A 13,706-nucleotide genomic window follows, 5' to 3' on the forward strand; every position below is an offset into this window, starting at 1 on the left:
GGAAGAATCCCATCAGCATTGAGCATGCTCAAACCATTCAAGGCTTTCTATACCTCAATCAGATCACCTTGCAGGTGCCTAGTCTCTAGATGCTGTAATTTGCAAAACTTAAGCCTTTATTTGTAAGAGCAACCCTTTGTTCCATTCACTAATCTTGTTGTCCTTCTCTGTACTCATTCCAACAGCTCTACATCCTTCTTAAAATGAGGCCTCCAGACCTGTATACCGTACTCAAGGTGTGGCCTGACCAATGCTTTATACAAGGGGATAATCAACTCCTTATCCCTGCTAGAAACATTTCTGTATATCTTTGACAAGACACCACGGTCTACTCTTGCAGACCGTCTGCACTGCTCAGAAAATTTCATATTTGCCTGCACAATTACCCCCAGGTCCTTTTCATTCTCTACCACTGTCAGTCTAGTACCACGGAGTTGATACGTTACTCTGGGGTTACTGCTTCCCATACGTAGTACTTTACTTTTGCCAATGTTAAACTTCATTTGCTACCTGTCAGCCCATCTGTTCAACTTTTCTAGATCCTGTTGCTGCAGCATACTGTCATTAGTGTCCTTAACAACCCTGCCAATCTTCGTATAGTCTGCAAACTTGGACATTAAACCTGATATACCATCATCAATATCATTTATAAATACAGAAAACAACAATCGACCCAACACTGAACCCCGAGGGACTCTACTAATAACATTAGTTTACAAAGAGTGGTGTCATCATAGTATCCAATCAAATTGGTCAGACAAGACTTTCCCTTAACAAAAACTATGCTGTCTGAGCTATAAACTGAAGTCTTGTCTAGATGGTTCTGCAGTGCTTTTTTAACCAGTGCTTCCATTAATTTCTCTGGAACAGAAGTTAAACTATCAGGTCTATAATTACTTTTGCCCTTTGATCATCCTTTGTGAATTGGGGTCACATTTGCACATCTCTTATCCTTGTGTACCTCCTCTGAGTCCAAGGAAGCTGTCATAATTATGGCTAAGGGTTTGCTTACTTCCTTTGCTGCCTCCTTTAATATAACTGGATAGATCCCATCCACCTTAGTTGCCTTTTTTATGTTTATCTTCAACAATTTCTCCTCCAATTTCCTCTCAGTTATTACAAAATCATCTAGCTCACTGCCAGAGTTTAATTCACCTCTGGCATTCCCCTCCCTCATGTGTGAATGTAGATGCAAAATACTCATTTAGTTTGTTAGCCACCTGAGCAGGATCATCAACAGTTGAACCATCAATATGTGACTACTGCAAACATATTTTAACTATTTAACATATATTGACTTTCCACATTTTTACAAATGACTGCTGTGCATCTTTTACAACATAAGCATCTGGTTCAGTCGCACACAATCAGCCAGATTTTAACTGATGATTGATAACCTATCTGACATTTTTACCTTTTTAAAGGAAATTAAATTATACCATTGTGTTTAATTGTACTTTATTTTAAAATATACCTGAATTTGCATACTGTCTTTATAGTTCTTTATACTTTTACCTATGCTGTGCATTCTCTTTTGAGTACAGCACATCATTAATCCTTTTATCTGTTTAATAACCTGGACTTGGTGCACTATGACCTTGGATGTCACTGTGCCATAAACATCCATCCTTCTGTTTCTGGATAGGCCAAAAAAAAAAAAAAAAATCTTGCAATAACTAACTTGGGGAAAACCTTTGTACTTCTGCTTGAGACCTGACTAACTCAAACCTGGACTTTTTCAAATGGGTGTCAAGTGATCAAGCTACTCTATTAACACAGTGGTTTGTTGACTTGGTATGTTATAGCCAAGTTACCAACATGGCATTAAAAATTAAATGAAAGCATAACAGAGGTTTTAAAATACAAACAAATTTATGTTACTGTAAATTGAAGTAAGGATAAACAATAAACTACCGTGTGAGCATTATAACATTTTTAATGCTGGATATATGTGAGGCTGTCTAAAAGTAAAAGGTTGCTGTTGGTGTTTTTTTTTTTCCCTTCTTCCACCTGACTGTTAATTACAGGCCAAATTAACTTAGTTTTCACCAAATGAGTACTACATGGCAAGCCTTTTTATACTGCCACAGAGCACTCATTGAATGTATCTATATTTCATTGTGTGAGTTTCTGATTTAATTACAAAGATAGATGAAAAGTAAGGTCTTTTGGTTCTTAAGTGGACTGGATAGTGTAGCAATTTCCATTTATGTTCTCCCTGTAGCTAATAGTTTGCATATAGGAATGTTTCTCTGTGGTTCAATTACAAGTTAACTGTTTTAATTGGTAGCATTTTAAACATGAGGGCCAAACAATGTATGGTTATTGAGTTTATGATTGCTGAAAATAATGCAATTTTTAAACGTTGTTGTGACTGGAGATGAATCTTGGATTCCCTGTGGTACAAAAAACTAGAGACAGAACAAGTAATGAGAGGCCTGGTAGTACAGCATCGTTGCTTGAATGTGACACTGCATGACCTTAATGCAGAATTGGCAAGAATTTTGTCCCTAGATTTGATTTGTTCTGAATGCATCCTCTCTATGGCTAAGATTTAACTCCAAGGAACTTTATTTGTAATATCCCAAAACTTAAGGAATATATCTGAGGCAACAGATGTGACTCAGAAGTTAGAGCTACTGTGAAAAGATTGTGTACTGTCTCCAAACAGGCCTAAGAGGTTGGGAAAATTCATGTTGAAATATTTATGCTTCACACCAACCAATTTCAATAAAATAAAATGTAAGTTTATTTACAATTAAAATACAGTTAAAATATATATACTATGACAGAAATGGAAGTTAAAATAAAAGCTTTAAAATACATGAACCAAGTAAAACTAATAAAAACAGATGTATTTACAATAAATATAAAATAACTGTGACTGAAGTTAAAATAATAAAATAGTAATAAAAGCGCTAAAAACAGTTTTTAATGCTTTTATTTTAACTTCCATTTATGTCAGTGTGTGTGTGTGTGTGTGTACTTTAATTGTAAATAAACTTAAAATTTTATTTTATTTAAATTGGTTGGTGTGAAGCATAAATATTTCAACAGATTGTTTTGCTTCTCAGACAAAAGAATTTTACTTGAACAGCATTCAAAAACTTGTTAAATAGGTGGTCATATGTAGATAAATTAAAGACAACATTATCTAAAACTGTGTTTTCCTTTTTGATTTAACTGCATTCCTTCAAGAGTTATGCAGTGTTTTTAGTTCTCCCTTGAACTTGGGTGGCATTTATGAATATATTTTTGTATTTTTTGATAAAATACAGTTGGAATCAGGTACCTCTGCATGCAAATGTAAAATTTATAACTGAAAGTAACAAAAAACTTTAATATTTTTTATTTTTTATAATTGTAGAGATATAAATGAACATAATTGGAAGATTGCTATCTGTCTTATGAACTTCAATATATAAATTCTTGTTTTAGGGTGGTATCAATGCAGCTCTAGGAAATATGGAACCTGATGATTGGAAATGGCATATGTGAGTCTGCACAGTTTTAGCATGTTATTTTTTTAAAAATAAAATAACTGTTTGCATGTTTGACATAATAGTGCTTATAATTTATTATATGTTAATAATGATTTTCTACCATAATGGAATTTTTTTTTTTATATTTTTTTATAAGTACAGGGAAAAAAAAAATAGCTGCAGCAAGGTTTATTTGAAGAAGTTTATAGTAAGATGTTAGATGTATGTGAAGGGGGAAATCCATTAATGAATTGAAATGGATTTTTTTTTTGTTATAATTTGTGCCACTTTTCCCTTTTTTTTTTTTCTGTGAAATTTATATGAAATATTTAAGTGATCTGTAATTGTAAATTGTGTTGTTTTACATGTCTTTTAAAGATGTGTATTTATATTGAATTATATATTTATTCATTTATTATTTTTTTTTTTTTGTCTTAAAGATTTTAAGTATGTGAGCTAACGTGTGTTGCTTTTTGCCATTTTGAAAGTAAACAGTTGGAACAAGTCATAACATTCTGCCACAGAGATTGGTTTTTGGGCTTTTCGCAGTATATAACATTGAGTAACTATATAATATCGGTGTAGATACACTGTAGTTTGCCCATAAATTTGAACTACATATGTAAAGGCATCATTTTAATTGTATATCATATTGTGGGTACCTTCGCAATGAGATAGCTGGTATTGCACTACTTCAAATAAATAAGTCTTCTCTAGTAGAGAAGACTACTGTTATTTATTTTCCGTGGATACCACCACCCAGAGCGTTATTTATTTGAAGTAGTGCAATACCAGCTATCTCATTGTGAAGGCACCCACAATATGAGATGTAATTAAAACGATGCCTTTACACTACATACATAATTAAAATTTATGAGTAAACTATGGTGTATCTGCACCAATATTATATAGTTAATTACCTAAACCCATAAGAAATTATGCCTTGTGCATTTCACCTTCTAATACTTTATTATTACCTGCACCATTTGGTATCTCTCATTGTGAGAGATACCAAATGGTGTCTCTCTTCATCGCAACTGTGATGGCATGTTGCATTACCAGGGTATCTGCCCACCCATTGATGATAAAGCCCACTAGCTTCGAAACAATCATCTTGGGTGGTGGTATCCCCTCAAAATAAATAACAGTAGTCTTCTCTACTAGAGAAGTGTTATTTATTTGAAGTAGTGCAATACTAGCTATCTTGTTGTGAAGGCACCCACAATATGAGATACAATTAAAACGATGCCTTTACACTAGGGCTCACAATACTGGTCAAAATCTTAATACCAGTATTCCAAGAAAAACATTTTTCGCAATAAATTTTGATGACAATTAGGTGCAATAAAGTAAAGAAAAAACAAGTAATTACTTGAATTCATGTTTTAAATCAAACTTATTACAATATTAAATATTCTAGCCAAAATTATTAAACATAGTTATTCTAAAAACAAAAAAATAAGTATCCACACTACCTGTCCGAATAAAGTGAGCTCTTAAACTCAATAGTGTTATCATTTAAACTGGATATAATTTTTGTACATATTTAATTGGTGGCAGAAAACATCCTTTTATATTCTGTGCTGGTTGGAATTTTGTACTGAGATAGTAGTAGATGAGTTGCAGTTTAACCCCCCCCCCCATTCCCTCATCTTCCAAAAATCTTATTTCCTTTTTATCAAAAATAAAAAATATTTCTTTTTTGACTTTTTATGGCACTATATCCGTATTAACGAAAGAAAGGGACTAATGGTTAAGCTTGGTGAGGAAACCAAATCTAAGTTGTGTTTTGGTGGGGGGGGGGGGTATTTATTTGCTAATTTTTATTTCCCTGTACCTAAGTATCGCAGTCAGTGGCTGTTGTTACGATTTTCACACATCAGCTCCCCTCAAGCTACCTAACTGCGTTAAAAAATTAGAATTTCCAGGAGCTGAGGGATATCCACCCCCACACACACAAGAGTATATTTATTATATGTGAGCTGTCAGTTTCTCAAGAGCAATGATACAAATATAAAACAAGTCATTTATCATACAAATCTACTTACAGTACATAACTGGTGTTCATTTACATCTAATCTATTCATTTTTCTTATTTAATCTGTTAATACATGCTATGATTTCCATAATTTCTCTCAATTAAAAATAATCTCAACTCTCTCTACAGCTTCAAACACTAAACTAATTCAACGTTAATCACTTCCCCATATTTCTCTTAATCACCAGTATCAATTCTCTTCATAACAGCAATCCATAAGTCGCTAACTTAATGCTAACAATTCCATGTAATCTCTCTTAATTTATCAATATCAATTTTCTTTACAACTTCAACCAATAAACCAACTCGATACTAAACATTTCCTTATTTCTAGTGTTTCTTCAACTTTAACCTTACTCTAAAATAATCTTCCACTTTATCTAAGTACCATTTCCAGAACAACACAGTTCAGAGGACTTTCCTTCCTTTTCTTTCACGGTGGGATTCCTTCCCTGGAGTGCGGTAATATCTCTCTCTCTTCTTAGTTGAACTCTGCATCTCTGCTGTATAGCTCTTCCAGTACTGTCTTATTTCGAGATTTCAAGAATAGTTCTCTGTTAATACTAAAGGAAATTACTACAGCAGTAGTAGAAGTCAGGGCACTATCTGACTGGCTTGTTATTCAACTTCTGGATTAACTTCTAGCACAGGAACGTGCCCGGCAGAACCCTTCACTGCTGGACACTCCCAGAACTGGACTCGAACTGAAACCAGAACTACCACTGGAAGTCTGCAACCCCTCCGAACAACAACCACAAACCCCTCTTTTGGTGCGAGCACCTTGTTTATTTCCTTTTTATTTATTTATTTATTTATTTAATTGATTGCAAGTTAGAATCGCCCCTTGTACTGTTTTATATGCAAGCTTATGTGCAAACACCAGAGGGGTTTGCACGTATTTACGTATCTCTCCCTATCTAATTTAAACCTGACCCAATCACGGTGTTAGTCTCTAAACTCACTCTTCTTCCTTTCGTGGGAAAACGATTATTTTTCCCGCACAATGAAACGCTTTTACGTCTACATCACCTGTTCACAATACCTTTGAACTGCTCCATACCGACGCCCTTTCCCAAAATGCACTAAGTGTCGCATCCTCAAGTAGTAGTGTGTAATAGAAGAATTCAACTATTGTTCAGAAGTTTTTAATTTTAACCCTTCCGCACCCGTCATACCACTGTTCACCGTATTCCTTAAGTGCACTACCATTCGTTATTCCTTAAGTGCTTTACTTCCACACACACACACACACACACACACACTAAGAGAAATATTTGTAAGATTTTTGTCTTACAGTTTCATGACTTTTTTAGGTTTCCGTTGCATTTGTACTGTGTATAACAATCCCTCATTAGCAAATTCAGCAGTATTAATGATTTATTGTTGTTGATTTTATAACCTTTATGTGAATAAATCATGGATAATTATTTTTTAAATTAGTACCAAGAAACCGGTATTTTTGTATCAATACCAGGATTTGAATACCAGAAAAAAAAATGACCGGAATCCCTACTTTACACTACATACGTAGTTCAAATTTATGGGCAAACTATGGTGTATCTACACCTATATTATATAGTTAATTACCTAAACTGATAAGAAATTATGCCTTGTGCATTTCATTTTCTAATAACATTGAGTAATTTAATTGTGAATTCTATTACATGTGATAAACTTTTTTTTTATTTAATTTATTTATCTGGGAAGTTAAAATCCCCCATTATAAGACATTCTGATTTACTTGCCCACTCTATTTCTCTGTATAGTTGTTCATTGTACTCATCAGAGTCATTAGGTCTATAACAAACTCCTACCCTCATTTTTGCTTTCCCAATGCTTGTCACACCACATTGACTCAACATTGTGCTGTCCACCAATGTCAACTGGATGCACTGTTTTAACTGTGTTTGTATTGTGTTTCTCAACCAACAGCATAACCCCTCCTCCTTTCCTATTCTGTCTATGCTTTCTGTACATATTGTACTCCCCAAATTTCAATTCTGCATTCTTTATATTTGTGACACCACATCTCTGATATCCCAATAATAACAGCTTTTGACATCTTGACCAGCATTTCAAATTCATCAAATTTATTCACTATACTCCTAGCATTGGTGTACATGCAAGTATACATGTGCCTGTTCTTAGTTAAATACATGAGTTGTGTCATGTACCCTGACACAACTCATGTATTTACTTGTTCCATAATGACTCCCAGCAGTTCTTGAAACCTCAGCAACAGCTTCTGCTCATTCCAATAGAAGCAGCACAGGAATCACTTCCACCTCTGCCTGTGGCTGCTGTTAATCTATTATTCTGTGAATCCCCCACCCAAGCTAGCAGTTTTCCAACCCACCTAGCACTTCTTCAATAGCATCAGCAAATATTCTTGCATCCTTTCTGTTTAAGTGTATACCATTCCTGTAGAAGGAGTCTCTCCTGTTAACAAGCACAAACTATGCTGAGAAAAATTCTATCCCACAAACCTTGCACAATCTCTCCAGGGTCAAATTATTGACAGGGCTCTCATCATATACTCCCCCCTATCGTGTCTGGGAAGAATTGCAGACACTCAATTTTTACCCTAACTTGCAATTTTTATCAACATTGACCTGTACTTGTTAAGTAAGTTTGCAGATCTATTCTTAACATCATTATTGTCAACATGTACAACAATATCACCTTTTGTGCCCTTAAAAGATGATATCTGCTCTACAACATAATCAACTTTTGCCCTGGCACACATACACTGGTCCTGTTCCACCTGTCCTTTTTTGCACAATATATTTCTCTGACAGTTGAGTCGCCAACAATAACTAGCTCCTGTGGGACCAGTGCATTCTGCCTTGAAGGTTGCCACTGTGTTGCCTGATGCCCAAGAGTGAGCTCTGGCATTGAGTTGGGCAGCTGAGAGCTTGGATGAGTCCCCTATTTTAATTTCTTCCAGGGCATATACCCTACTCCTCAGACTCTCATAGAAGCCCATCAGAGTTGGTGCCTAATTTCTTCGCACTCTCTGCACCCAACACGCACAAAGACGTTTTCCTTGGCTAGATCATGTCCTGTTCCAGAAAGATTCGCAAACATTTCACAAGTTGCACACTTTTTTAGACTGTGATGCACTGGTGAATTGTCCCCCTCAGTTTTCTCCTGAACCACAGCATTCTTGATGATTTGTGTCTGTTGCTTTGCTGCTCTGGACTGGGGCATGATTTCTGTTTAAATATAATTTAATTGATTAACAATGAAAATCAACAAGATCAATTATTTTTTATTTTTAAATTGTGGCATGTCACGTACACATGATATTCAGCACTTCAGCTATGGTATAAGGTATATTAATAACTTATATATAGTTGAGCTTCAGTGAAGTTTTGGTGGCTTGACAAAACTTTCTGAAAGAGCCAGATACAGAATTTTTCAAATCTGTCCACTGGGAGTTGTTTCGCATGGACAGACATGGTGAAAATAAGATGCTCTACGCATTTGTGAATTTGTCCAAAAATTAAACTAGATTCTTTAAATAAACAATTTAGTTAAATAATACACTATCTTACCAAAAGCTATGTGATATTCTGCTTACTGCAGGAAATTGCATGACTATGAAATATACAAATATTTTAGCCTCTAAAGGTAACCAACTTGGAATTCATTTCAAATATTTACACTGAGTAATGAGTGCACGAAAAAAGTTAAGTTTCATTAGAGTAATAACAGTTATTATGGGGGAAATGGCTATGCTTCCTATTATTCAGAAAGTAACCATTTCCAAGTTGATAATTTGCAAAATGCTGAAAGAATGTAAGTCTGTAGGTATCACTGAGCCTAAGAAATGACTAAAGTACAAAAATCATGAGGAGCTGGTATATCTTGAAACAGCTGGTTAAACATATCGTCATTAGATGTTAGAGAATCTGAGTTTGGATTTGAAAACAGCTTTAGACAAACCTCAAGTGTTTTGACAACATGTAGAGAGCCATTAATTTTTATGGAAGAATTGCAGCCACAAACTGTGATTTAACCAAAAAAAACGCTCCATTGATTGTGCAGGATGCAAGACATTGAATGTGGACAGTAAATCAGTATAAATTGGTTTATAGAGAGAGTGGTGGTCATATTACGTGCTCTTCCAACCTAATGGATGTGTTTGGGCATAGAGAATGCTTTGCTACCTGAGTGTCCTTCCAGCCATGAAATTAAGAGGATGTGGTATCATGGTTTTGGAAAGGAAGTGAGGTGGTTTATCATAACATGTACTAGATTTGTTGGTGCAGTGCGCAGAATTGTGCATGCTGTATCTCTCATTGATGTTCTGGACAGTTTTTTTTTTTTTATTATCAGAGTGGTCCTTTATGTCTTTTGTCACATTGAATGTGTGGTTTTAAAGAGAATAACATTAGAACATAGCAATAGTCAGCAATTAGCCTTGACCCCAATCCAATTTGAATATTTTTGAGAGGAATTGGAACACAGAATTAGGGCAAGGTCAAGACAATGGAAAACATATTTATAATGGATATTAGTGGAATGTTTTCCATGACATATGGAAGCAGTCATTATAGCCAAAGGTGGATGATATTAATTTCATCAAATAAATACCTGTTTTTTTTCATTACTGCAAATATTCCATGACTATTGGTAGGATAGTATAGATAAAGCTTCTCTTTATTATAAATAATTTTAAGAAATATGATATGATCCTTAAATATGAGTATTTGTTCATTTTAGGTATGATACAGTAAAAGGATCTGATTGGCTTGGAGATCAAGATGCCATTCACTACATGACAAGGGAAGCTCCTCAAGCTGTAATTGAAGTATGCTTTCATTGCTATATACCTAATATATTTGTTAATGGAATACAATCCTGATTAAAAACTTTTAGAGGCTGCAGTTAGATAAATCTAAGCAATCTCTGCCACAAAATAAATGTTTGTGAAAATGTGTTTTCCTAATATTCATAGTTACAGAAGTTGTTTGAAGCATAATGAGAATGGCAGTACTGTTTTCCTGTAGCAATTTGATCAATATAGTATTTACCATATTAAAGCATGACATTTGATGGATTAATAGTGTTTCTGTGTCAGAAACAGAAAAATGATGAATGAAAAGTTGTTGGTTGAGAAAGATTGATTTGTTCTATCATAGTGAACTATACGTCTACTGGGTATAGCAGATTTGGATGATGATGATCAATTTAAGTTCATGATGCAACTAGCAGTAGATAATTTTCCTGAAACATTTATCAGATCAAATACTTCAAGAAGATACAATGAAAATATCCTTTTCAAAAAACAATTCATTATGAGTAATGAGCACTTTCCTGCTTATTTGTGTATAATATAGGATGAAGTTTTCTATTTTTAATGATTCTGGAATTTACAGTATATTGTGGAATCCGATAGATGATTTTCTTTAAGATTTTATTACCAGATTCTCTACATCCAGTATTTGTATAGTAATATTTTGTTTTTCAGAAATACACAGTCATTTCTGAATTAACAGAATATTTATAAGGTGGCATCGTTTTAAGTTATATCTCATATTGTGAATACCTTCACAACGAGTTGCCATGATATTGCACTACTTCGAATAAGTAACGTTTCACTTAAGGAGAAGACTAATGTTACTTCTTCTCAGATGGAAGAAGGGCCAAATAGCCCTGAAATGGTGCCATCTAGGTGGTGGTATCCATCTGAGAATAAGTAACATTAGTCTTCTCCTTAGGTGAAGCGTTACTTATTCAAAGTAGTGCAATATCATGGCAACTTGTTGTGAAGGTATTCACAATATGAGATATAACTTAAAACGATGCCGCCTTCTAAATATTCTGTTAAGTCAGAAATGACTGTGTATTAATGATGCTATTGCACTTAATATATACAGTCTAAACTTGCTCACAGCTTTGAGGCTTTAGCCCTAAACACATCTTAGTTTTTCAGAAATAAATTTGTTATGAGTAGGATGCACTTTTTTTTTCTTTGATGCAGTGTAAAATGGATGCTTTTTTATCACCAGTTTTTAGTAGTTTCTTCTGGGAGTGTCAATAGGTAATTTTCCCTGAAGTTTTGTTACTTGATCAAATAGAAACAGTGATAGTTTCATCTTGTGATTAAAAATGGTTAATTTTTCACTCTGAGTATTTTAGATACATTAATGGTATAGTTACAGTATCGGTCTCCCCAACTCCGATCTTTTGTGATACAAAACAGATTTTAAAGCCAGAAAGCATAGATTATAGTATAGTTTGCGCAGTGTAGCATTGCAGTGTTTGTCTGTTCATCTGGCCTCTTTGCCATTAGGCCCTTGGAAGACCAAGGTCCACCATTGCCTGTTCTTTATCACGTGTAGGTGGGTGAGCCAGATGGATTGCATAAGTCTCTAGTAGGCTGAACCCTGGCAATGCCTAGGGTTGGCAAAAAAAAATTTTTTTTTGTTTTTTTGACAGATGAATTTGACACAATGAGGTAGAGATTTTAAGCCAGAGAAGATCAAAAAGAGGATATTCCAAATTACCAAGTCTCTGACAGGGAAAGTCGGAACGGACATGTGCACAAGTACCATCTTTGAGGCAGAAGGAATCGTACAGCGAATAATTTGGGCAACTGAGATGAGCAGTAGTTTAATCAACCTATAACTGAGTTTCTGTCAGAAAAAGTACATGGGGTTTGGCAGACTGCAAGTTGTTTGTTTTGTTTGTTTGTTATTTGGTTTTTAGGAGCATTAGCAACTAAGGCCATATTGCTCCGGGATATGTAGTGGTCATTCCCTGACCTTTCCGCATCCTTCGTATTTGGTGGTGACGGGCTCGAACCCCGGTCTAATCAAGAAGCGTGTGCTACTCACTGCTGCTCCTTCCCACCTGGCTATGGAGGCAACCTCAGACTGCAAGTGGAAATGGACATCGTTGAGATTAGAATTGAGACCACATATATTTGTGAAATGAACTGAGAAGTGTTTGGGAGGTTTAGATCTTTTTGCAGGTAAGCTTACTCCATTAGTTTTACAATTCATGGTGTATTCAATAGTAAGGAAAAGTGGGGGGGGGGACATGCTGTATGAAGTAATGAAATTTTTGGATGTGGCATACTCATGGTAAGAATATACCCAAATCCTTGACATAATGTGACCTTGACAATGCCCCCTGCATACACACTACTCGGACTCCCTCCAGTCACTATCTGGCAGAGTAGAGGTAGCAAGGTTATACACTAGCTGATCCGGAAGCCTCCTAAAGAGTTACCAATAGGTTCGGTCTGGTGTACTAACTAGCAGCCGGCCTGCGAACACTGTTTTACAGCTGTATCCTCGAAATGTAAGGAGGATTGGATCTCGCCATGATGTTCATCATAACCTCAAAAGTCATCAGTCATACTGCATGATGGAAGAGATGGGGAAGGGTGGACCGGAACATAGAAACAGGTCAACAAAAAAGAGATGGTGCGACAAGTTGAAGCAGTTTGCAGGAGGGAACTGGCCAATTATGACATGGGACAGAAAAATATTGAAGATTTTGGGAGAGTCCTTTGCCCAGTAGTGGGACAGTAATGGCTAAGAAGTACAAGAACAAAGTCTGCTAGTGAAATTTTTTTAAACTAATTCTTCAACGTTTCGTGCTGTGTCCATATTTGCTACTAAATGTAGTTAAAATGCATCAGCAGTAGAACAGTTTTTAAATGATAGAATGATACCTTGCTCCAGTGGTTGACAAACATATGATGTATTAGGAAGAAGAAATAATAAATTGACATTACTTAAATTCAAATTTTTGGTATGATATATAGCATTATCTAATAATAGATATTTTTTTCTTATCTTGTCCAAATTATAAAGCCATTAAAAAAAAATAGCACTTCTTATGCATGCTTTTTTATTGGTGTACCAATATTCATGTTTATAAAACATCTTGGCTTCAGTGCAGTGTTAATTATCAGTTATTGTTCTTTTTGTCCTGAACAATTTACACAGTAAAATTGTCACTCTTTGTTTTTATTTTTTTTTGTAACTGAAATAATTAGAACCTCTAAACACTATAGATTTGCTTGATAAAGCACAATAAAAGAGCCTAGTTTCATCTATATTAAAGATATTTTTGGGATCATATTGTTGTGTTAAAGATGGCAAATGTGAAATCCGCTGTTCCACTTCATTTTCATTTGCAGATTTACTTTCACCACAGTCTTCAAC

At 34.9% G+C, this 13,706-nt stretch overlaps 1 protein-coding gene across 1 annotated transcript in view; it reads left to right on the top strand.

Annotated features, from left to right (window-relative positions):
• The window catches only part of SdhA (succinate dehydrogenase, subunit A (flavoprotein)), a 221,429-nt gene that overhangs the window by 47,057 nt on the left and 160,666 nt on the right, over positions 1-13,706 (top strand). The window contains exons 4-5 of the mRNA XM_090376065.1: positions 3,439-3,494; positions 10,249-10,336. Of these exons, the coding sequence (XP_090232191.1) occupies positions 3,439-3,494; positions 10,249-10,336 (144 nt within the window). The remainder of the gene's footprint in view (positions 1-3,438; positions 3,495-10,248; positions 10,337-13,706) is intronic.

The sequence above is a fragment of the Mastigoproctus giganteus genome, chromosome 6 (assembly GCF_048544385.1).
Source record: "Mastigoproctus giganteus isolate SK-2022 chromosome 6, ASM4854438v1, whole genome shotgun sequence".
In the NCBI taxonomy this organism is placed as follows: Eukaryota; Metazoa; Arthropoda; class Arachnida; order Uropygi; family Thelyphonidae; genus Mastigoproctus; species Mastigoproctus giganteus.